The sequence below is a fragment of the Diadema setosum genome, chromosome 22 (assembly GCF_964275005.1).
Source record: "Diadema setosum chromosome 22, eeDiaSeto1, whole genome shotgun sequence".
NCBI classification, from domain to species: domain Eukaryota; kingdom Metazoa; phylum Echinodermata; class Echinoidea; order Diadematoida; family Diadematidae; genus Diadema; species Diadema setosum.
In genome coordinates, this window is record NC_092706.1 from 13,681,031 (window position 1) to 13,708,108 (window position 27,078).

The 27,078-nt window shown below is 37.8% G+C and overlaps 1 protein-coding gene across 1 annotated transcript; it reads left to right on the forward strand.

Annotated features, from left to right (window-relative positions):
- The first annotated feature begins 493 nt into the window (after positions 1-493).
- Positions 494-18,740, forward strand: LOC140245154 (uncharacterized). The gene is made up of 12 exons (XM_072324753.1): positions 494-797; positions 5,026-5,153; positions 5,883-5,960; positions 6,299-6,461; positions 8,031-8,227; positions 9,402-9,586; positions 12,282-12,303; positions 13,405-13,636; positions 16,299-16,426; positions 16,808-17,048; positions 17,789-17,982; positions 18,552-18,740. The coding sequence occupies exons 1-12, from the start codon at positions 653-655 to the stop codon at positions 18,738-18,740; spliced, it is 1,902 nt and encodes a 633-aa protein (XP_072180854.1). The 5' UTR covers positions 494-652.
- The last annotated feature ends 8,338 nt before the right edge of the window (positions 18,741-27,078 follow it).

A 27,078-nucleotide genomic window follows, 5' to 3' on the forward strand; every position in this document is an offset into this window, starting at 1 on the left:
GGAGGGGGTGGGGAAGGAATGAAGCTCTAGTCCCCCCCCCCCCCCGCTCAGTCCCGCTGTCCCTGCAAAGTAAATACTGTTCAGAGACTCATCAGAGGCGGATCCAGGAATTCCATAAACAAGATAAAGGGGGGGGGGGGCGCAAACAATATTTCTGGTGCTACTTCCAGGTTTCATGTCTTTTTTATTTTTATTTCTTTTGTTAAAAATAAAGAGGGGGCACGGGCCCGGTGCGTGCGCTCCCTCTGGGTCCGCCACTGCTCATATTTCACGAACCAAGGAGCCTCATGTACTAGTAATCACGCCACATAGACACGAGGTTCCTGCTATCCCTTTAGTCTTGTTTTGCAGCCGCTCTTCGGGAGTCACTGCGCAAAATGACAGAGCAGCTACGGTATAAAAGATATAGTATAGTACGTGTACATGTAACAATGAAAGATAGGCGTGGCGGTTCGTGCCTAGATTCTGACCTCTCACACACGGGATCAACACACACACACACGCGATCAATGGGCTAGCTCCATGGAGCTAGACCTCATCGTTCCACACACAGGTAGGCTGCACAGGGCGCTGGCGTGAAAATTACCTAAACATCGACCCATACACGAGTCTCTAATCACTTTACTCAAATTTCGTTAATTCCTTCTCTAAAATGAGCAAGTTAGTAACCGTGTTTGGAGCTACTGGTACGCAGGGAGGGTCTGTCGTCAGGGGCCTGCTGGAAAATACGTCTTACAAGGTGCGAGGAATCACGAGAAATGTGGAGAGCGCTAAGGCAAAGGCTTTGAGCGAGCAAGGTATGGCGTACGTATGTATGGTATTCAACTCTTCTGCTATGTAATGGGGGTAGGTGATGCAGATCGAGATATAATGCGCTTTGTGCGAAGTTTCAGGGAATACGTCTGGCTCTGGAGGGCATATGTCCGTACCAACGACGAATATGTTATGACTAGATGTTGTACCAAGGAGGTTCTAGAGAATGGAGTCACAACCGTCTTATTTCCTTTGCTAGATGTTCGAAGCCGCCGCTCAAAAATATTTGAAGCATGTGCAAAACAGGATAGGAAGACAATTGACTCGTGTCTCATTGCACAATACTAGCCACTTTCAAAGGAAGATATTTCTTTGTGATGGTAATTACTTTTCGCTATCCCTTCTTATAAAAGGTGAGTGGTACAGACATGAGGATGCGCGAATAGAAATTGAGCAAAAAATGCTGAAATGAAGATGAAAATTACTCGACTGGGCATATGCGGGCACTAGGCCTAATCTAATATATCTATCAATAAAGATCAAGAATTATACTTGAAGATTATTCCATATTAGTTTCATTTGTGGAAACTAAGCGGAAAAGTGATCAAACCAGTTTTCCAGGATGGTACCGTTTTAAACATTTTCACATGATGTACATCTCATATTTACACTTTTGCGCAAATTTCTTGACGGAAATGTCTTGTGTTTTACATGCTTTAATCATTAATTGAAATTTCATTTTATTTAATAAATAGATAAGTAAAATATGGCCAAAATTATGATAACGTTCAAAATTAATCATCAGAATGCTGAGCAAGACGGCGGCAAGGAACATCGATCATCAAAGGCACAAGTGCACCTGTGGAATTCCTTTGTACATCAATAGAAATCTGACAACTGTTTGAATAATCACAGCCAGTTGGAACTCCAATGTATAAAACCTCCTTGGTTGTACCATGGAGCTACTGAGTAGCTCCATTTATACAGTAATGATAGCTAGAATGAATTGCTTTGGAAGTGAATAAATATCACGGGAAAAACAAACAGTCCTGTAAAAGGTTATGGAAATGGTATCAACAAACTCTTCGGGGTATGGTTTTAGTGGGAAAGTAAACGCTTCTTATTAGGATTTCTAAGTTGAGGATCGAGGAACTCCGAGTGAAACTCCCGATCAGTGTGGATTGAGAATGTATTGATTCTGCGTTACGATACTACGATAAAAAAGAACCTATTACCTGATTACGCAAAATTCTTTAACATAGACATACATGTAGTAATGATACCGGGGTCACGGGACGGGGGTGGGGTGCTTAAAGGGGCTGCAGCTCCCCCCTTCTTGGACTCTTCAAAAAAATAAAAAACAAAAAACCTAACAACAACAAACAAACAAAAAGAGAAGTCATTACAAAAATAAAGCAAAGGATTCCCCCTCTCCCCAGGAAGGGGGGGGGGGGGGCAGGGCCAGGAACCGTAGCACTACCCCCTCCCCGGTCCTATGGACATGGTGGAAAGTACGGCTTACAAGGTGCGAGTAATCATTATGTAGAGAGCGCAAAGGCGAATTAGAAGCTGTTGAGCCAGCGAGGGATGGTGTATAATATACATTGTAATATGAGTATCGCCGTGTATGGAATTCACCTGCTTTTGTGCAATGTCATGCGCGGGTGATGCCGAGATTTTGCATTTTGTATTGCGCAGAGTCCAGAGGGTGGGCTGTGTTCGTGTCGTGTCAGCACACTCTTCGAGAAATGGGTCACTGGGTTTAAGCAGGGAGGTGAGAGCCTTTCCTCTCACCTCCCTGGTTTAAGTCAAATTAACTTCCTATCGGGCTCTACTGGAGGAACTTCGCGTGTCGAGTGAATTTCCGAGGATGGAGCATGCATTGATTCCGTGTTTTCCGATGATAACAAAATTGAACTGCGACCCGGCCAGTTTCTGCGGAAACTGAAGGAGTACTGAGTAGATCCTTCCAACCTAAAAGAATATATTTGTCAGATTCAGATTTCGTCAAAAGCAACCAACCATCCAACCAAACACCCAACAGCAAGCATTAGTATTCCTTTTGTCCCCCACTCAAAATTATAAAAGTGCAGAGTCTCTAACCTAGTAATGGCTGGAAATATATTTCCAACCATGCGTTGCATTAACCATATGTGCTGGCATTGCCTTGTTATTCGTCCACTATGACTGGATATCAATGGATATTGCACCTGCTTGCACCATTAGTCCAAATCCACCCCCCCCCAACACACACACAAGACAAGAAACAAACAAACACCGACCAAAACAAAACAAAACAAGACAAAGACAAAGCAAAAATACAATAGAAGAGCACTCGCAGAGCGCAGACCCATATTGTGAATCATACCCTATATTTTAGTCCAACATTCATATCACTTGCATTATTAGAGTTCTTGACCATCAAAACATTCCCTCACGACTGATCAATTGCACTGCTTCCGCCGTACTTCAAAAAGCAACCGCGCCATGTAGGACTCATGACGGACCATACTTTTGTTGAAAACGAGGGAAGTGCTTGTGAAAAAAAACCCCCAAAAACAGAAAAACAAAAAACAGAAAGGTAATTTGTGTCAATATGCACATGAGCTAATCATGAACTGCTTTATGAAAGCAAGAACAAAATCTCTAAAGCTGATAAGGCGAAATTTTGGCCCTTTGCTTACATACATTGCAAGCATGACCACTACAGTGAATTATAGTTAATTACCATTTCACAGACTCTGAGGTGAGGCGTTACGAACGGAACTTTGAAATTATCACAAAACAAAATGTAATTCTTAGCGATATCGTGTGCGCGCGTGTGTTACTTTAAAGGAGACTTCCGGGTGATTTTCGGACCTTTGCATTTGAACATAAACTTATTATAGTGGGTACAGAGTTACATAATTTATAGTGATTGCGATGTGGAATAAGACTGTTTTCAAAATTCATTTAAAAAATCACAATGAATGAGGATGGTGACATATCAGCTTTACATGCGAATGCCTAATTGGATGCTGAAGGGAGCAGAACAATAGAAGAAAGCGTGCACAAATCCAACACAGGTGAAGTTGTTAATCAAAGGGTATTGTAATGAATTACATCTCTACATGACAGGAATATGTGAGCCTTCTATGTCATTGTCCTTGTTCAGTGTAATTTGCTTCGGATTTTTCAGAGTATCGGTTTATCTCCTCAAGTACCATGGCACTATCGATTCAAATACTGTATCATGTGAAATTATGAAAATTGTCTGGAATTCACCTTTAAGGGCCTTCAAATTAGCTTTGGATTTCTGAAAACATGTTCTCTTTCTCTTACCTTACGCCATCTCACCTGACTTATTACACTCGATACCTACACCGAAGAAAGTGATTTTTCCTTTTCCTTATTAAACAATGTTAGGGTGTGAAATCCGCGGGAGAAACTAAAATCTAATACCCAAACAACTAACCTTAACTGACAGATTATAATTACGAATACCAGAATTGGGCTACTGCTTACTTTGAAATGATATCTCTCGTTTTTTATTATTGTTATCATTTTTTTTTTTGCTTTGCTTTGCTTGAACGGGATATTTTTCACATGCCTCTTTGCGGTGATGTTTTCTGTAGACTTGACAACAACGTACAAAATGGGTAACTCAAATTCACGGTTGGCCTAACCTCTCAAAGAGCCTTTTAAACGTACGTCGCAGCCTGTCTCTTGCCACTCGAAGGGACAAGAATGACATGACCTCTTACCAAGAAGGCGACTTTTGAGCGGCGTCCGAGACGTCTTCAATTAAGGTGTCGACTTCCTCATCCGGGAGTCGCGGGGACGTCGTCGCAACGTCTCCAGCAGTCGCGGGGATTTCTCCGAGACGTCCTCTTAATTGCCAGGACATCTCCGCGACGTCTCCACATCATTGCCGTTTCTACAGGTCGCTATGGGTCTCCGCAATGTTGCAGAGACGTTTCGGAGACGGCATGGATGATATCAGTCCCTGCGAAGTGGCCACGTCAGGGAAGTTGTCGCGGAGATGTCCCTGACACCAGTTTAAGACAATAAAAAGTCTCCGAAAAAAAAAAAAAAATCGAACATGTTCGTTTTTCCCGTGACTCCTCGGAGACCCGGCTGGTCTCCAGAAGACATCGCGGACACATCTCTGCTACCAGCAAAACTTGAGTCACCATCAGCTCGCCACCGAGTCTCCAAACCAATAAGATACCTTCGTGTACTTTACCGGAAACGAAATTATCAGCACACTTTTTTTTTTTTTCTCTCCAACAGGTGTCGAGATGGTGCAGGCATCCATGGAGGACGTTTCGTCTCTAGAGGGGGCCCTGGCGGGAAGCTATGGTGTCTTTGCAGTCACAAACTACTGGGAAATCTTTGATCAAGCAAGAGAGGTGCAAATGGTGAGAATGGATGTAGCAATCATCTGTCATAATGTGAAGATCTTTCAATGATAACACAATCCTGATCCCCCCCCCCCCCCAGCATTCTAGAGGAAGACCGGGTTGTACGCAGAAATAATATTTAGCTCCCCGTTTTTTATCAATGTTAATATTTTCGAAGTTGTAGCAAGCGTATGTCACTATAACCTCGATTTCCCCCAGTTTTTGAAAGACATCTCTCACAAGAATTTTGAAAAGCATTACTTGGAGTATCTGTAGTTTTGAAGGAAATTGAATTAAATTCACTGATTAAAGGGACAGATCCATTCTATGAGGGGCCGTCAGGCGATAAAGGTTTCGTTTATCTGCGAGTAACTGCGTAAATCCCAATTTATATGTTTCACATCTGGTTTTGCAACCAGTAGGTGATCAATATCATAGTACATGTATAGGTACGGGATCAACAGTGACATGAAGCCTGTTTAGCGCTGTAAATGGCTCTTGTATGGTTCTTTGGTCCAGCTTTTCCGATTTTGAAGATGTTGTTCCGAATGTGACTTGGCAGCAAGCCATCCAATTACCCATCCCAATAAAAAACACATGGATTTCTTTTTTTTTTCTGTACATTAGTATGTTCAGCAAGCCTAGATTTCGGATTTGTTTGTGTTTTTTTTTAACGAATGTCTGCATGTTCTTTGAATATTTTGTTATTCAAACTGGTCAGAGGGTTTGTCGTTCGTTCTTCTTCAGGGCAAGAACATCGTTGATGCAGCTAAGAAAGTCGGCGTTCAGCACATTGTCTTTAGTGGCTTGCCTGCGGTCAAAAAGGTATGAGTGCATAATGTCAACGCAAAGTAGAGTGCTCTTTCAATATGATATAAATGTGAAAATATGTTGATTTTTCGTCATATGTTCTTTATATCGGTATTCATGCATAATGTGTTCTACTAATATTGATGCATTCCTTAATTCACTTATCAGGTATTTGGGTTTAATTCTCCTTAAATCTCTCAGTGTTCCTGATCCATGCTATGCTTGTTTTTCATTCATCTAGATATCATTCGCTCAGCTGATTTTGTTTTTGTCATTTTATTTTTATTCACCTGTACAAACATGAAATATTGTTGTTGTTTTTTTAAATTTAATTTCTTGTTTTTCTTTTTAAGCTGACTGGTAAGGCATGCCCCCATTTCGACGGGAAGGCAGAGGTGGACAAATACATGTTCCAATCTGGTTTGACAGCAACGTCGGTTCAATATGCAGCATACATGGAAAACTTCCTGGCAGAAACAAATTACACGAAGCTTGAATCGGGAGGATACCTCTTCAGTAAGTATGTCAGATCGGGCGCTGTTCGTTATTCCGAAGGTTCGTTATTCTGAAGGTTCGTTAATCCGAAATACACAAATTCTCTATACCTAAATGTTCGTTAATCCGAAAATGAAAAAGGGTTCGTTAATCCGAACATTTGTGGCGTTATACCGGTTAGTTATTCCGAAGGTTCGTTAATCCGAAAATGAAATAGGGTTCGCTATTCCGAAGGCTCGTTTATCCGAAAATGAAACAGTGTTCGTTACTCCGAAGGTTCGTTAATCCGAAAATGAAATAGGGTTCATTATTCCGAAGGTTCGTTGACCCGACAATGAAATAGGGTCCGTAAAGAACCTTCGGAATAACGAGCTTTGTTTCTTTTTCGGATTAACGAATCTTCAGAATAATTAACCTTATTTCATTTTCGGATTAATGAACCTTCGGAATAACAAACCTTATCACATTTTCGGATTAACGAACCTTCGGACTAATGAACCTTCGGAATAACGAAATGTAACCGTCAGGTCTGTCGTCAGGACCAGCTAATGTGTAACCCATGTGTTTCCAATTCGGAAATGTCATACCTTTTAGATGAAACCTGAATTTGGAGAAAACATTGCACTATGTTTAAGATGTGCGCTGATCGTCAGACGTATATGTCAAAAAATAATTGCTGCTAAAGCCTTCAACGCACTCTACATCGGTGCATGTATGACCTATAATACTTGTAATAGGCCTGTATGTATGTGTTCGTATGGTCAGATGGTCAATCTGTCCTTGTGTACGTTTGTCCGTCCATTTGTAGTTAATTTCCTCTGACCGTTGGAACTTTCCATAGATATAACCACTCAAAGTAAACTCATTTGATTTTAGCTATTCGGGGCTTAGAGCCAAACAAGCTTGCTTTCATGTAGGTCCCGTTATACTTCTCTATGTACAACCCGGAACCGAGACTTCGACCAGTTATCATTATAGTTATACCATGTATATCATACTGTTTGTTTTGTATATCATTGACAAGGTACAAGAACCTGTGTTATTACTTTTGATGTAATATTGATATATATGAGAAGTGTGAAACAAAATTGAAAACGTTTACGAGGCTAGTTGTCACAGATATAGGGTTTATGGAGAAATGATAATCCACGTTTTAAGCAGTGATTCCAGAAGCATTGGCTCACTTCTACTAGTATACGAGACTTTGTTATCCCGTTAGACTGTGTAACTACCAATGAGGTTCTTGTTTAATTGGTCAAATGACATTCCGTCAAAGTTGGTAAAAAGACTACTCTGAGGGAGTGTCTTACCTTTCCACAATGTGATAGATATATGTCAACAATGAAAGGAGGAAGGGAACATTTTGCTCTTTACAGCCTTTAGGTGTCAGAAACATCACAATGCACTTTCTTCATTTAGTTATAAAAAAGGGCGTGGTAACTGAAGTTTGAAAGTTCCCAACGCAATCCCAGGAAGCAGTATATGTCTTCAGTGCAGCAGATATATACGAACATTTTGGGAACAGGGCGTAGTCCTTGTAATGGGACAAAATGAAGACTTAGTATCTTCTTCATTCCGACGTACTATCAGACTTTCCAATGCGTGGAACACCGCTTGACCTCATCTACGCCGGCTCTGCGGGGGCTGCGGTGGCGGCTATCTTTAATGACGTCGAGAAGTTCAAGGGAAGGGTGATTTCGCTGTCAGGGGACAGGAAGACGGTGGCAGATTATTGCGACATCATCAACAAAGTTCTTGGGCCACCAGTACAAGTGAACCCCAGTCCCGTATGTTAAAACCTTTTATTCAATTTCAATTTGGTCAGCTTGATTTGTTCTACATTGAATACTCATCCCTTAACCCTATTCCCACTGGGGGGCATTTTGGCAACGCGCAACGCGTGATGCTCTCGCCGCGACATTTTATGACTTTTTTCTTTCAAGTATCGCGCAACTTTTGAGACCAAATTTGTCGCTCCCGGGCATACCATTTTGAAGCCACGCCCCTTTGAAAAAAAAAATCGTCGACCCAAAATTGCTCAAAAATATGATTTTGTGTACAAATCCAATGTAAATTGTGTTGTTGCAATTAATTTATATAAAAATAAATGTTCTTACTTTCAATGGCTGATAATGATTTATTTTAGCCTGATTATGCTTTAGAAAGTTTCTGCAACAAATTCTGACGAAAAAACAACAAAAACAAAAAATAAAAACAAAGAAATACATAAGAAATTCAATAAACAATTAAATACATAAGAAATAATTATGAAGCCGAATGTTTGCTTCAATATTATTGTTGGGGATATTGAAAGGAATATGTTCACCAAAAATTAGAAGTCTTGAAGTTTTATTTTTCTATTCATAGGCAAATTTCTTTTTGCATAAATTAGCATAAATTAATTAGTAAAAAATAAATGAATTAAAATTTGAAAAATCTAACTATGCAGTCTTGTAGATTACATTGGCCTCTACTTTCGTGCAAATTTTCGCGAGGATCGCGTGATCCACGACCGAGATCTGAAGGGGGCCAAAAAGGCTCCCCCCCCCGACCCCGTGGTTTCAAGTCCCTAAAAAAAACAAAACAAAAACGGTGGGATTAGGGTTAAGCAAAGCAGGATGCTTAATCAGTCACTTATGTACGAACGAGCAGTGAAAAATAATGTGGTGCTGCAACAGTGACAACATCGTACGAATCATGGTGGACAGCACCTTACATTATAAACACCACTACTACCAACAACGAGCCAACCACATTTAATATTTCTGCTGAGTGATAAAATAAGGCTTTGAAGTCTTTCGAGGTCTATCGAGAACTTTCACGAAGTCAAAATCACGTCAAAAGCAGCCGATTTAATGATAACACGTAGTCTTCAGTAAATGAAAATGAATAAGCATTGGTTTCCTTTTTATCTATTTTTTTCTCGTTTATTTTTTTTTCATTTACTTTATTCAACGGCAGATGTCTCCTGACGAGTTTGGAAAACTAGGCTTCCCCGGAGCCGATGACCTTGCAGCTATGTTTGCCTTCTACCAGACGGAGCACCCCAAGTACAGTGTCAGCGAGACGAAAAGCCTGGATCCTAAGACTAAGGATTTTATGGCGTTCGTACAAGATAACAAGGAGAAGATTCGTACAATCCTGAAGTAATACCCCCCTCCCCCCATATGAGGTTTTACAAACCAAATGTCGTTATACAGCGTACCCCCGTTATAACGACGTCCTCGGGACCGGCAAATTCCATTCAGTAAAACAAATTATATTGTAGTCGAACAGTATAATATATGAAGACATAATTATAGATTATAATTTTTAGGCCTGAATTTTGATTTCGTTGTATCGAGAATTTTGTTATAACGGGAGTGCACTATACTTGAAGTAGTATAGGAGCCCTTGTTTCAGAAACAGGCATGAGTAACATCAATAAAGTTATAATTACATCATTAACTGCTACGGTGATGGGTAATGTAATTATTTCAGATGGTGTGGTTGTAACGGAAAGAAAGAAAGAATAGCAAGCTGACCAAAAAAAAAATTATCTTAAAATGATTTAAAAAATCAAAATAATAAATAAGCCATTTTCTTAGAAATACGAGAATAGTCTTGTCTTTACGAAATAAATAAAAGAAAGAAACTAACAAACACAAACACCACAACTTCTCCAGCTAAGTGTCCTCTCTGAGACCAGTAAAATGGCTTAAGAAATGCTACATTTGCAATTGCAGGATATATTATATTACATAAAATTATATACTATTCTGTTCCTCTCCTTGGAAAGAAACGAAATCGGACTTGGTCAAGACTTAAAAAAAAGTCCACATTCGAACCGGAGTTGGGACCTCTTTGTTAACCTCTAGTCTGCCCAGCTGTTGGAAGTGCATTCTTTATATACAAGTCTTGAAGAGAGAAAGTATAGGAGTTTCGTGCTGATTAATAGTGCTGAATTTTGAAGACATCTCATGTGATGATTTTTAGCAAAAAGACTCATAGAAACGTATCAACATGGGACTACGATACGACTGCATGTGATAACCAAGCCGGATTCCATGAAAACGATTTATTGTAGCTTTATTATATCTTTGCACTCTGTATTGTACCAATCATCTGCATGACTGTAAGGAGAGGGGGGGGGGGGGGTGCCTACGTATAACATGATATGCCAAACAAACAGGAGATCAGGGTTAACTGTAGATTATAGTTTAGCAATACCGGAGATGAGGCTTATACTGAATGAGTACATCAACTCGAGAGACGGTAGAGAAGCAAAGGCTGAATATTGTAGACGAGACAGACAGTGAGACAAAAAACAAACAAACAAACAAACAAACAAACAAACGAACACCAAAAAACCCCAAAAACAAAACAACAACAACAAACAAACAAACTTGGAAACAGAGAAATGTTTGCTATGAGCTGCATGACGTGTTTTAAAGTGTTAGATAAAAATACCCCGTGCAGATAAATGTATAAAGGGTGATAGTTCCCTATTGATGCGTTCTCTTATTCTTTTCATTAATCTGTACACGTATATCTCAGTTATGTTCGAATGTATACACGTATGTTCTATTGTCTTGAAAACAATAAGAAATGACTGTATTTCATTTGTACATGTAATATACATTCAATGCAGAAAATTCCCAATAAATTCATTTGAATTTGATTGAAAATTTGGAGAAGAACGGTCTACATACTGTACGTGTCAATTCCCCTGCTGTCAAGTCATAATTCGAAGCATTGTGAGAAAAGTAATAATTTTACCATCATTGGATGGATTGTTTTTGACGGATGTTTACATGCTTGATCAGAAGTGCTTTTCTGTTGGTGATATAATAACCATACGGAGATTCCGCATGTCAGTCATAGGGAATGGACTCTATATGCCAGCTTTTGTTGCCAATGTATATAATGTATGAGTTCTGATACATATCTATGCACATTTATTAATCTGTAGTATCCACTTTACACTCTGGACTTTTTTTTTTCTTTCAGGCTGACCATCCCCAACTTTCCAAACTATACCGTCATTAAAATTCTGTCATGATCACGAAACAGTCGCATACTAGTGGATACTTTTGGACGTTTGTGTGTTACAATAAATTAAAGCGCACAGTTTCGATTTGCTTCCCATATATCCTCAAAGATGGAGGTGATGACGTAATTCAGGGGCGGATCCAAGAATTCTGTAAAGGGGGGGGGGGGGCGTGACTAATTATTTCTGGTGCCACTTCCGGGTTTCATTTCATTTTTTCTTTTTATTTCTTTTGTTTTTAACGAAAAATAAAGGGGGGGGGGGGCGTGCGCCGGTTGCGCCCCCCTCTGGATCCGCCAGTGTAATTGAAGACATCGTATTCCGCACAGCTTGTATACTGTATAGGGCTCACACGGGTAAATAACTCCCCATAGAGACGTGCGTTAAAATTCAAATGTCAAAAAAATCTGTAAAATAGCTGGGAGAAATGAGGTGTTTCATCTTCACTAACCTGAATAAGTGAGATATACCCTTTCATCCATCCGAAATTTCCAAGGCAGGTTCTTCGGCTCAAACTCTGTCCAAGGGTCCGCAAAGCCAGACTACGAGTTCTTTTCACTCAAAAAATCACCTATTTTCTGTACATGCAGCCAATGAAATATAGTCCCCTCAAATTCCATCAGAAAAGCTTTCATCTTCCAACCAAAATGCAGTTTGTAGAAGAATTCATACTCAATATCCACAGCTATTCAGTTTTTTTTTTGTTTGGCCAAACTGCATCACTGATTTTTAATTAATTTTTTTCTTCACTTATTTTGGTATCTTTGGTACGAATTTGTGAAGGGGTCTGGGACATTCCATTTTATTTACAGGTGTGAGCCCTTTACAGATGGGGTCAGCCAATTAGCGCCCTCTTTGCACTGATCTAGTTAAATTCGTAATGTTATTGATCATTAATAATTTTATGGAATCTTGAAAGGCGCACTAGCCTCAGCAAACATTGGGCCCCTATGGAACAATGATTGTGTATTGGTCTAGGGAACATCACTTCGACCATTCTTACTTTGGACGGATATCATAGTCATGTATGAATGTGACATTGTCGTATATGATGTATAATACACTACGTCAATAGTGGTTGTGGAAGCTGATTTTTGAAACTGCACAGGCGATATTATCGGACTGTACACGGTGTTCCTGCAGTGGGAAACTAAAAAAATGATCAGTCAAAAAAAAAAAAAAAAAAGAAAAGAAAAAAAAAAGAAAACAAATCCAAACAAATCCAAACAAATCCAAACAAATCCTTAAAACAAATCAAAACAAATCAAAGTAATCAAATCAAAGCAAATAAAATAGAATTAAAATAAAATAAACAACACCAAAAACAAAACAAAACAAAACAAAAAAAATCCTGTAGAATCTATATCATGTGACATGTTACAGGAAAGAAGCTTCAGCTCATGGCGTTTCATCTATGGCCTAATTCCCATGGATTGCATAGTAATTTATGTCACTTGCGTTTGCTCTATAGATTGACAATGCAAGGACGGGAAAGTGACATGAAGCTTTCTCACACAATGAAACGTGAGAATTTGATATGGAACGATGATTGTAAGTGACTGATTTTATATTCCTCCATTGAAGTTGATGTACAGAAGTTAGATAAAATCCGGACTGCAACATACCACAGATTAAATCAAATATACACGAAAAGAACAAGGGCAGAAAGAGATATTGTATGATATCGAATATGCAGCAGCAAGTAATTATGAACCTCGCAGAAGTCGATATCACATATGTCGACAAACCATGTCAAACCATGACAAACATTACTGGCTTTATTGGGTTGCCAGTCCCCTTCAGTTTTTATAGCAGCACGCAGAGCGTTTCCTCTCACCTCCCTGGTTGAAAATAGCGCCCTCACACTGCTTACTGCTATCCGAGGAGCAATACCTTGATAAAAATGATCCAGATCTGAGTCGTCGCTTTCATTAGCTATCCTCCTTCTCACCCAGGACACTGAATTTGCTTCTTCTCGTCGCTTCTAAGACTTTTCTTTTGCTTCGATTCGCCGAGCAAAACATGAGAAAGCTGATAACTGTGTTTGGAGCCAGCGGCACTCAGGGTGGATCTGTGGCGAGGGCTTTGCTGAAGGATGGTACGTTCAAGGTTCGAGGAATCACGAGAAACGTGAACAGCGAGAAAGCCAAAACTCTCACTGAGCAAGGTAAGGACTACCAGCGGATTTTTGAAAGATGGACAGAATGGACCAATGGAAGAGTGGAGGGGAATGCTTAGGACATCGGAGCAATGTTAAGTTAACATTACTAGTACTTTAATAGCCCCTCTTTGACCAGCGAACAAAATCGCGGGCCGAAAAATGGTACTGCCCGAGGACGAAAGTCGATGGCATTTTGCATGCAAGATAGATTATCTAAAGTGGAGTATCAAATTAGAGTATTTTGTCTCGTCTGGCTACAAGCGTGCAAACTCTTTCAAAAGCGCAAGCAGAAAATCCCGGTGAGTTAATCTATATTCTTTTTGTTGTTTTTTTCTCTCCTTTGAAATGCAATTTAAAATGCGACTACATTAATTGTCAATATTTGCGAGTTCGCTATGGATGTCTGATTTTGTTAATACTAATGATATGGACTGGCTTCTTTCGGGGGATACGACAGTCAGGTCTAATTGTCCTCGTCTCTGCAATTCGGGCAACGCGATTCTACTTCAGGCAATAATGTCCAGTCCCTCTCAAGGCCAGTCCATATTAGACTAATGTATCCACTTTACCAACAACTGTCGGAGAAATAACTTATGATATGTGTGTGTGCGTGTGTATGTGTGTGTGTGCGCGCGCGCGTGTTCTTGTAAACGGAAATAATTGATTATTGCAGTGTTTCACCATGGAGCTACTAATCGAGCATGGTTCAAGTTCAAGTTCAAGTTGATTTATTTCATTTCCAACAAACAAATAATTAGAAATACAATGAAACACTCGTATATACAGATGTCAGGAAATCAGTACCACAATGCGATGAACAGAATAACATATTGCAAAAGAGATACAGGTAAATTATCAACAGAGATACAAATAACTTACGTCACTGTGGTAAAGGCAGAAACAAAATTGCTGGAAATGGAGGGGACTGCTAAAAAGCAGAGCTTTTAGAATGCAGTCCCCTCATTAAAAGAAAAGAAATGGTATAGGTAGCTCTACACTTTTGAGTCTTTCACTTAATTTCGCTTAATCTCTTTCCAGTCCTCGGGTAGAATCAAAATCAAAGATTACAGACAATTCTTAAATGCCCGAAAATTTATATGGTTATTTCTATGTTAACAAATAGGGAGAAAAACATTTAACGTAGAAATTGAAAGTGAATAAGCGGGATCCGGGAAAAGCCGCGGATTGCCCACATCTATTAATATATGCATGAAATAATTTTGAAAGTGAAAGGAAGTCAGCATGTGAGTTGTGGTAAAAATGCTTTGGCGAGATTAAAGAGTGTACCTTCACATGGATTTCATTATTAAGTAAACTTTTTACCGCTTGTTCATATATGGCAAAAACAAATCTTCTGATGGAGAATCTATATACACCCCACAACCACGGGGCAGGCTCACGTGTACCTTCACAATGCGGATTCCGGAAATTATATGTGAAAGTCGCGCTATCGAACAAGCAAAGTCGTCAAAATTAATTAAACGTGTTTGATGTGTTATAACGAGAGTCATAAATTAGATATGTACAGTAAACAGATGCAAAGTGTCAAATATCGCCGGCATTACTTTGTATCTGAATCCCCCCCCAAAAAAACCAAAACAAAACAAAAAAAAAAACCAAACAATTCAGAAATATATCAAGCCAAATTAATGCAAACCAAAACCAAACCAAACAAAGCAACAATCGTGGGATCATAATTCTCCTGTAAGCTGGGAGGTGGAAATCTCTGATTCCTCTTTCCACCTTCCTGGTTCTATGTGCCGCGTTTTTTTCCTGCCTAATCATAAAGCTTGTGCAGCCATTGTCCTACAACACGCAATATTTAAAGAATGGAGAAAGAAGAATGTTAACAGAGTGTTCACAAATCCACTGGGAGAACTGTTTAGATTACCAAAACATCGTTCATTCCAGCCTGGATGAGCCATAAAAGAATATCGTTGATTAATTTTTGAAAGTTCCCAACAACCAACATTTAACAAAAATAATGTAATCTAGTCTCATTTTCCCTTGAAAAGTATCATGTTCTCTTAAAGAAAATCCGTAAAGTCAGTGGTAGGGAAGAGTTGTTGGAAAGAACAAATTGTTTCCAGTGGTCACATAGGCCTATTTTTCTCCAGTTTACACATCTGTCATGTTCCATGTCGACGTATGATTAAATGTTTTATATAGTTGATGGTACACAGAGCCTGCTAAAGTAAAGTGATGATATTGAAAGTACTGTAAATTTTACACCAAGTCAAGAGCTGGAGAAAGGAGGGGGCGCAGGGACGATCAAAAAGGCAATCACGTATGTGGCTGCATGAAACATTTTGTTAATTGAAAAAAAAAATCACTTTATCATCTTTATCATAGCAGCTATCTTGTTCGATCAGTTACTTCCCCCAATGAATTAAAAAAAAAATGTATTCGTTCCATTTGAAATAAAGAAAGGAGTGTGCTTTACTAATTGGTATTTTATTGTATTGTATAAATAAAAGCATGACATTGGTTACAATTTTTGATTATGTCTGTGTGGGTAGGGTGAAGGTAGAAAACAACATGGTCTAGGTACGAATGCCTGGACAACAATATTATGTTTGCGGAGCAAACTTCCTTTCCTTTTTCGGTCTTTGGTGTTTGGCTTTATTTCAATAACAGCAACCCTTTTATCATTCAAAATGATCGACAGGAATCGAAATGGTTGAGGCCTCGATGGAGGATCCATCGTCCCTCAAAAGAGCTCTGGTTGGTAGTTACGGCGTTTTTGCGCTGACAGACTTCTGGGAGGTGCTTGATAAGGACAAAGAGGCACAAATGGTGAGAAAAAGGAGAGAACAAATCACAGTGATTAATTTGCTGACCACACCCAAACTCTGAGAATGAGAAAATTTAAACCTGCTTAAAAGTTGGTTTCCATGCACTGGTTGCGTCTGCCGACATTGGTCGTAATAATTTGAAAGGAAGGCAATGTTCAATCTTTTTACCTATTAAAAAACAAGTACCAGCAACCCCGGCCTTTTTTCACGAATATAACCAGCACTGACTTCAGAAATGAAGTGCTGATAAACACGACATCACTTAGAGCAGGAACAGAAACATAATTTCTAACGTTCAGATGGGAAAATCTGAATATCTTTGCACTATCTAACATCTAACTTCACCATGTTCCAAATTTCTTGTGTTGACATCATTTCAAAGGGCAAAAATATCGTTGATGCGGCGAAGGATGCTGGCGTCCAGCATATGGTATACACCGGGCTGCCCTCTCCGCTGAAGCTGGCGGGAATCCCTTGTCCACACTTGGATGGCAAAGCCGAGGTGGACGAGTACATGTTCCAGTCCGGCGTGACGGCGACTTCCGTCCACTTCCCTACCTACATGGAGGTGACCTTCCGGCCACATATGTTACGGAAAGTTGAGCCGGGAAAATTCGTCTTGGGTGAGTGCGTTATTTCTGGTTCGCCGTCAGAGTATTATGTACTTTATACCCTTCGGACCTGCCCAGTCCATGATTATGTCTAGGGGCCTATACCTCATCCACAACCCTCATGTATATAGGACCAACTTTACTGTTGATAACAGGATCATCACGTTTTATATTCATTAGTGTGGCCGTAAATCATTTTGTTTTGTTTTGTTTGTTTGTTTGTTTTTTTGGATGCAGTATTTCAGTTTGGTTGATTTAAAATCGCCTTAACTTAGAATCATCATGGTTTAACTGAAATGTAAAATTTTCCGAAGGTGATTACAAAATATCTCCTCTATCTTAATTTCCATAAATACTTAAGCAAAAGTATAATACAAAATGCAAGAAACGTCACTGCTAACCCCTATCTTTGTAGAGTCGTGGCGTAACCGCCTTTCCGAGTGTAATCATTCGCATGTCCTACTTGCTGAAAAAAAAAGAAACGAAAAGAAAAGAGAGAAAAAAGGGACTTGTCATTCAAGTGCTCATGAAGTTGCCTGAGCTCATGATAAGCTTTAAGAGATGTGAAAATTATGAAGTGTGAAAATTATGTAGAACACGTCGGTTTACTAATATTTCATATAGGTGTTGCATATTTCCTAACAACCTAAATGATGAGTTTTATTTATGTTTTTCTTCATTGATTCGTCCTTTTTTCTTCCTGCCTTCTTCTTTTTATCTCTCTCATCGCACCTAATATCTTATCCCTATAGGTTTTCCTATGGAAGGCAAACCTCTGCATTTGATCTATGCAAGAGAGGCGGGGACTGCCATTGTGGCTATTTTCAAAGACGCGGAGAAGTTCAAGGGAAAGGTGGTATCGCTTTCTGGAGACAAGAAGACTGTAGCAGAGTACTGCGAAATACTGAGTGAAGTGTTAGCACCAGCGCACTTCACAGCCAACCAGGTACATGCATATAATCATAGTATTTACATACATGCTTACATAACACACAAACATACACCAACACACGCATACACCACCAACCAACAACCCCCACCAACAACAGCAACAAACTACAGTGAATGTGTATGTACATTATCATGGTGTTATGGCATTTAATTGAATGAATATATATATATATCAATCCCATATAACTAGATATATAGAAAGATATATCAGATGAGTGCCCGGACATGCCCAGTCGAATTATTTTCATTTTTATTTTATCATTTTTTTGCGCAATTTCTATTCACACATCTCAGTGTCTTTACCATTATATATCATTTATCTTTTATAAGTAGGGATGGAGAAAAGTAATTACTTACAATCACAAAGTTATATCTTCCCTATTTAGAAAGTGGCTGGTGATCATGCAATGAGACACGAGTCAATTGTCTTCCTATCCAGTTTGGCACATGCCTCAAATATTTTTGAGTGGCGGCATCGAACATCTTTAGCAAAGGAAATAAGACGATTGTGACTCCATTCCATTCAGTGGTACTGACGGATTTACTCTTCCCGTTACATTTCAGATGACTGCCGAAGAATTCAGTCACTTAGGACGCCCCAAGACTGCCGAGTTAGGCGCTATGTTTAAATTTTTGCAAACGGAGCACGTGAAGTACAATCAAGAAGAAACAAAGCGACTGGATCCTGAGACCAAGGATTTCCGTACATTTGTCACGGAGAACAAGGACGTTTATCTCTCTCTTATGAACTGAAGCTTCACTGTTGTCTAATTTTTACGATTTTGTGCAATTCCAATGATATCACAAAGCTCTTTTTGTGTTTTCCTATCGCCTATCATAATTAATATATAGATCCAACTATTATGAAATATTCTATACTCTGTGTAGTGACGGAAATTATTCGGGTGATATAAACAACAGATATTGGACGATATCTTTTTACTTAATGCGGCAAAGAAAAACTTTGTGTCCTATCCAATTCATGCATTGGTACAAAATCAAATCTCGATTACATATAGGGAAAGAAGAAAGAGCATGAGACTCGTCTGTAAGTCGAGATTGTGACAGAATAAAAAAAAAACACAAACTTATCGAACTGCTCAACGCGTATATCTTTGGATAAAATGTTTTACTCACGATACCCCCTTTGACTCGTGCGTTGATGGCGGTATATCAATAGAGGGGACTTATTGTGGAGTGGTGTTACCTCTTGTGAATGACACGTCTAAATTATCAGTGGCACAATAACAGTTGACGTTTAATGATAATTATATATAATGACATGCTGTTCTTCGCTATTTTCAAGTTTGTAAACTCTTTTTTTTTAAACATGCTGTTAAAAAGAAAAATAATCCGAAATGACATCTTAATTTTGTTCACGATACGTTCTAGAAAATATGCTAATGTTATGCTGCAACCGTATATAGAAAGGAAAGTTATAATCTTCATCATAATATATTATATACAAGTCCAAACGTCTGGGACGTTGAAAAAACAAACCTCATTCCTTTACGATGACTTCAAGTTTGTATCCGAAGCCACATCATGTATCATGATGAGATACTTTGAATTTTCGATGAAGAAATGGGGCGTTACAAGGTAAGCCCTGGTCACGTCATCTTCCAATGATATCTAACTTTTGTGGTAGGGAAAGCTCAAATCATGTGGCTACAGCACATCTATGCTCAAAAGAACGCTAGACATGACGAGCCTTGTCAGCATTTGGCTTAATAGCCACCTAAAGCCGAGAAATCACAGGAACATATAGACGAAGAAACACAGTTCATTTGGTACCCTTCGGACCAAAATTGTTCGAACACATACTGTACTTTCCGAAGTTGATTGACACAATATCATCATTTACAATATTAAAGGTACTGTTTAATATGTGGAGCAGTGATTTAAAACATGTTCTAGATAGCACATTTGATGCACATGTGTAGGTCAGTTGTATAAAATAAAATCCTACCATATAAAAAATTCCCAATAAAGCCTAAGATATAAGGAGATGCCACTGTTTTTTCTCAATAAACCATAACTGTAGACGGTTTAGTTTAGAAACATTTTTATTCATACTGTTCACATGTTGAATACTAGTATTTAACAATACAGTGTACTACTTAACACTGACTATGCTGATTCAGATTTTTAACATGGGTTGTGTCTATTCGTAACTCACATTTTTAGAACTGTTTTGAAGCACTAAAACTGGGGGGTTCATCTGCAAATGCTTCGTAATGCTTTTAAAAATGCATGCATGCATGGTTCCGTGTATGTTTAAAGGGATCGTATAGTTTTAGTTGAGACCTAATTTCAGGTTTCTAGCATTTTTGAGTGAGATAATGAGAAACCTCTCGTAAAATATGAAAGAGTATGTATTTCCATGAGGAATTCCACCTTTATTTGATGAAAATTGAATTTTGAAATGGCTGAGATATCCAAAACAGAGCGATTCTAATAAAGTGTGGGACCCACATTTCAGTTTGTTTCACTTTTTTGGATGTTTCAGTCATTCCAAACCCGATTTTCATCAAATAAACTTTGAATTCCTCTAAAAATGGTATGCTTTGTACTATTTCATAAGTGTTTTCTTGGTATCTCGCAAAAAGTTAAAAGCTAAATTCTCATCTCCACCAATACTGTACCATCCATTTAAGAATCTTAGAAGAAAGAGGTGTCAATATGTTATGGGGACACAAGATGATTATTTATGTAACGAATTCACCAATACGATTAGTGCTTTGTAAGATTGTGTGTTAGCGTGTGTGTACTCACAGAAGTTCTGAATTTATAATAATACATATTTCTGATTTAAAAATTTCATCGTGACTTGTTGGTTTGCAAGACACGTTACATAGATTATCTAGCCGATTTTCGAATTCAGCGTCATGTTAAACACATTTCTAAGAGGCACTAAAAATGTGTATCGTCAATAAATAACACAATTTTAAATCACTTGACCAATAACAGGTATGTGTTTGTTTTCTTTTAGATTTCTGACAAACGCAGATGTAATGTATATATAGAAGAAAAAAAAAACAAACAACCCCGGAATATGGGAATGTATTAAATCCCGACCATGTAGTCGTTGCATTAAGAAAAAAGGTTTGAACACATTACTAAACTTGAATGTAAGCTTATCTTTCAACAATGTTCAAGATTTACCAACAGTGTCATTAGACAGCTTATAATACAAATAAAGCCATTTTTTACTTAAAAACCCCCAATAAGACGTGCAATCAGAACATTCAAACGTGACTAAAATCACATTATACAACAATCTGATATTACAATGGAAAAAGTACGTTGATTTGAGCTATTCAAATACATGGACAAACGGCAATCTGACTGATACATAGTAGAATAGGGGGATTGGAATGCAAAAGTTTGTCGTCAATTATTTTTGGTGAAGATACACATTCCCTCCACTTGTTAATGACATAATGACATGCTAAAGCGAATATTTCCCCTTGAGTCAAGTGCTCTTTCATAATGCCAGAAAGGTTAAAATATTTTGGATTTTCTTCATATCTTTATTTTATTGTTGATAAGCCAATGATTTGAAGAGACGACAGACTGATTATCAAAGCGTGTTGGCGAAGGCATCACAATCCTACGCACTCAATCAATATAACATATTATTTATGTTATACTCAACTTTAATTTTGCCTTATATTGATTATGGTGTGCTTGCATGGGGCAAATATCATGAAACTCAATTGGGCAAATTGTTTGTGGTTCAAAAAAGAGTCATAAGAATAATATGTAATACAAATTTTCGCGCTCATACCAATCTTCTTTTTTTTTTTTAATGATAATCAAATCTTAAAATTAGAAGACGTTTATTATGTGCAATTGGGTTCATTAATGTATAATCTTAATTCAGGTGCTCTGCCTATGGCTTTGGCCAAATTATTTACGAGAAATAATCAAATTCATAATTATGCCACGAGACAGGCTTCTGCATACCACTTACCTCATGCAAGGACAACATTTACTTCCAATACTTTAGTTTGTACTGGACCCAGATTCTGGAATTCTTTAGATTCGAGCATTACCTGTGCTGTCAGTATATCTGTCTTTAAGCGTAAACTGAAGTTATACTTATTAAGTAATTACTCGGTTGACTCGTAAACTTACACTCTAAATTGCTGTGTTGCCTTTTTTAAATCATGGTGTTCTAAACAGTTCATTATTTTGTTGCTGCATAACCTTTGTTTAGAGAACTGCGGACTTTCTTTTGTCTTCTCAGTTGTAGCCAACTTATTTATTCCCCCCTTGTTGTTCTGAGAATTACATCATTCATTTACTTGCTTTTGTTCCTTCTTTCTTTTTTCTCTATCTTTGTGTTTGTTTTATGTTATGTCCCTTTTGTAAATAGTTTTTTTCTCTATCTGTATCCCCTTGCTTGTTATAGTAAAGTGTTATATAGTTTTTTTTTAACTCTTGTATTTGATAAGTTGTTCAATACTCTTTTTGATTATGAGGACCCCTAATTTCACAAGCTCTGCTTTTCTATAGGGTCTCCTCGTCTTTCTTCTTTTTTCTGCTTTAACCAGTGTACTCTATTATATTTGTATGCTTGTTATTCTCTTGTTAATTGACACATTTAATGTAAATTATACTGTAACGAAGGAAGAAAGATGAATAAACTTGAACTTGAACTTGAACTCGAATATTGTGGCGCGACACACACAGATGACACACTGACAGTGACGTCACATCGACAGTATGACGAGAGTTCAAGTTGTCGACTCAGCCATGACACAAGAACCGCTACATTCTTCATGCAAATTTCTGTTTCAAACCATTCCATATATAGAAGAAGAGTTCATGATGGTCTTGTGCAGATGACGTAGGCCTATTATGCGGAGGTATCATCGTGTTTGTGACATCATGACTAATGAGTTTCTGAAGTATGTTCCTCTTCGCTAACATATCTCTAACAACTGACCTTCCCCTCGACTACTCTTGTCTGTCTTCATGTCCTGTCCGTTTTCTTCGATGAGAGTCGCTTGATCATGCTGTCGAGTAACAACCGGTTTGTGTGATCAGTCGAAATGTGTACACCTTTAATATTGGCATGATAACTCATGCCAAGAAAAGACGACGTGCTCATAGATTTTGAGATGATCACAATACGCAGTGAAAGGGGGTTTTAAAGTAACGCTGCTTTTATCCATATACTTTCTTTCTCCTTCAAGTTTGCGATTAACTTCCTGCCTTGTTTCAGGGTTTGAAAGTAAAGCTGTTTTTATCCAAATACTTTCTATCTCTTTCAAGTTTGCGATGAACTTCCTTCCTCGTTTCCATCATAATACATGTTAACCTCTTGTTGATTTCGTTTACGTTAAAGGGGCATTCAAGACGATTTTCATAATTTCACATCATGTAGTACATAAATCAACAGCTCCATGTATAGATTTGTGGAATGTATTTATTGTGTTTCTTGAGCAGAGAAACAATACTTTAAAAAACTTCAAACAAATTACACTGAACGAGGATAATGACATATGAGGCTCACATATTTCAGAAATGTAGCAGTGTCATTCCATTACAATACCGCTTGATTGCGAGTTCACCAGTATATAGTCTATGCATGCCTTCTTCATTTTGTTCTGCTTCCTTGAGCCCCAACTCATCCATTCTTATGGTAACCATACCATGTCATCATCCTAGTTCATTGCAATTTGTTATAAATTTTCATCCCAATTATCATTAATCCTGAAACTCTGTCCTATGTCTTCTTTAAGGTCTCTGCACTCATCACCCCCTCTTTGTCTGTACTATACTGTACTATACTCCCTACCTACGATATCACTAAAAACCTCGTTTGGCGCAAACTCACTGTTTCGCTTTTATAACTTAAAGGAGACCTCCGGATGATTTTCAGATTTTTACATTTGAACGACTATAAATTAGGTATACTGAGGGCAAAGTTTCAAAATTCATGATAATTAGGATGAAGAATACGAATATTTTCGATTTTTTTATTTACAACAAATTGCAATGACCAAGGATGATCATATGGCAGGGTCACCATAAGAATGCACGAGTTGGGGCTCAAGGAAACAGCACAAAAGAAGAAGGCATGCATAGATTATAAACAGGTGAACTTGGAAACAAGTGGTATTGTAATGGATTACACTGCTACATTTCTGAAATATGTGATCCTCCTCAGTCATCATCCTCGTTTAGTGTAATTTGTTTAAGGTTTTTCAAGATATGGTTTCTCTGCTAAAGAACCACGATAAATTCCACAAATCTATACATGGAGCTGTTGATTTATGTACTACATGATGTGAAATCATAAAAAATCGTCTGGTATGCCCCTTTAAGTTGACTTTCACATATCACATGATCGAAGTAAGGTCATAGGAAGTCAACCATCATTTTACATAATTTGACACTGCCTATGCTATACATCTTATTATTTTCAACGTTAAAGGTAAAGAGTGCCTTACGAAACAACGTAACTCTACTGTTAAAATTCCATGAGTCATACCTAAAGATGGAGTACCAACACCATTCTACATCAACACGTGCATTGTTTCTATACACCGAGTGATTTATAGGTCGTCGTGATCATTAAGTTCACACTGATCAACACCATTTCCACGTCATAAAAAAACTTGAACTTCTATATCGTGTCATCACTGGTTTCGATAACGATGGTGCAATATCCATATCCCCACTGTATTCACATATATTTACACATAGAAAAGGGATCACATGTACTGTACAGTGTTGTATAAACATTTCCCTCCTTAAAACTCATATACTTACGTCTATATATACATATATATATATATATATATATATATATATATATATATTGTAGATGGGTGAAAACGTTGAACGATGTATAATTGGGCAAATCAGGGGTCAAAATTAAAACATGTGACTCTTTGATATAAATATATCTCAGTGAAATGTCATTATTGTCAGCTTTCTTGCAAACCCAATTATACTGGGATATCTCCAAGGGAGTTGTCTTTATTCAAGGTTAAATAGAACTGTGACATAATGGCGAACGTCTCTGACTAAAATAAACATCGTTTTAGTGAAAATTCAAATGAAGGGTGAAAAAAAAAACATTCAAATGAAGATGGAAGATGGAAGTTAAAGAAAAAGTGGAGTTTTTGTCATTTAAGCAGAGATTTTCATATTCTTATCTTCACTTTCATCTCATTTGAACAAAACATGTAGCAGGGGTCTCATTTGTTTAAATGTTAATGTTCAGTAGATACTAATAATGAATTTAGTGCATTTCGTTTGATCAAATCACCATAAAAGCCCTATACAGACGCTGGAAGTAAGCCATGTTTTGATCAGAGACGTTCTGGTTTCACTCATAGACGTTCCTCAGACATAGGCAATACAAGTGATGTCCTTTGATCCATGTTTAAAAAGTTTTGTGAGCAAACAACATTTTCCTTTATTAAACACATGTTAATCATTTGTCAACAATTCAGAATGGTAATTTCAACTTGAATTATTTTTCATACTAACTGATTGTAACTACGAATCTCCAAATTGTAAGAGGAATTTCGATTTTTGCACCAAAATCAACAACAAGCCTGTTCTTGATATATTATTCAGATCTTACAACACCTTTTAATGACAGACAACAAAATTACATGAAAAACTTGCAAATTCAACTACTTTACCTGATTACTCATTTATATCAGAGACATTTGCTTTTCCATCAGGGACGTTTCGGCTGTAAGTTATCACTAAAATTAAACATCAAACTCCCTATTTTAAAAGATGCTCGCAACTGGACATTCTACATTCATTGAGAAATCATTTACCTAGACCTAAATGTCGAGAATTGTTTTTGTTTATGATGACCACTACTTTGCATTTTACCTTCAGGTGTATATGCAGGTGTGCCCACACGCTATCAATTTTGTATATCATGTTTGCTTTCAATTGTAGTCCAAATCTATAACAAAGGTAAACACAAATTTAATGATACTAATTTAATTTGACCCCTTAGTCTAAAATATGATTGTATGAGTATAAGCCAGTTTGGATTTTCATTAGGGACCGTACCTGGGCCACTGTTATGATGTCGTCTCAGAAAGCTGTAATTAACCTTTGCTTATCCCAGAAGCATCAAATTTCGCTGCGCTTTTTTTTTTTTTCATACTATGGCAGATATAAATTGTAAACAATGTAATGCACTTGCCACAACACCAAACAGTATGGTATAGCAACTGTTTGTTGACCAAAAGTGAACTGAAAACTTCTTTCAAGAGGTTGGCAATGATAACATAACAATATCACATTTTATCTGTCACATCGTTAGGGGATTATTAATCCTTCTTCCTTCAACTCAAAGGCGATGCATATTAGTGTTCATAGTGGAAACTAGGTAAGGGACATTCTTAATAGACGTTTCCTTGTTTCATCACAGACGTTAGTATTTTTCATTTTCTCATGTATTTGGCTTACAAACCTCAAAAATATCACTAGAATATTTCATCTTACTTCCAAAGGAAAGAGCTTCATTAAAGGGGAAATTCAGCCCAAATGTATAAAGTTATTCGCTGATAAGAAAGAAAATCATACGGGCTCCACAAAAATTAGAAGATTGTGACATGTTGATGTTTCGCTAGTTCTTCAGTAAACAGTTTTTGAATGGTCATTATGAATGTGCAAATGGCAAAATGAGCATGTCATCCCCTCACAACTTGCCATAACATTTGAACATAATATTTTGAAATTTCCAGTTTTTCTTTCAAACATAATTATGCCCCAGGCTTAAATCCGGGTATATATGTAACTGATCACTATTCCGAAGGTAATCAACCAGGAATAGCATTATGTTTCAGATTTCAATGCCAGAAAGATTAAATTTTCGTTATTTTTTGTACACGATCAATGGAAAATGGAGAGGTTATGACATGGTTAGCTCACTCATTTGCATATTCTTATCCACTGTACAAAAACCTTATTTGCAGAAATTGGCAAAAATTCAAAAAGGCAGTTAAGTAAGGGTGTAATTAAACATAATTAAGGGTTCAAGTGTGTCCTGCCATTGTTTCAAATTGGGTGCAAATTATTTGAGCCATTACTTCTTAGC

Bases quoted from the DNA above. Each gene is read 5' to 3' on its own strand.
- LOC140245154 (XM_072324753.1), top strand. From the start codon at position 653: ATGAGCAAGTTAGTAACCGTGTTTGGAGCTACTGGTACGCAGGGAGGG. The intron at 5,961-6,298 runs GTATGAGTGCAT...TTTCTTTTTAAG, and splicing joins GCTTGCCTGCGGTCAAAAAG to CTGACTGGTAAGGCATGCCC. The intron at 9,587-12,281 runs GTAATACCCCCC...TTTTATTTACAG, and splicing joins AAGATTCGTACAATCCTGAA to GTGTGAGCCCTTTACAGATG.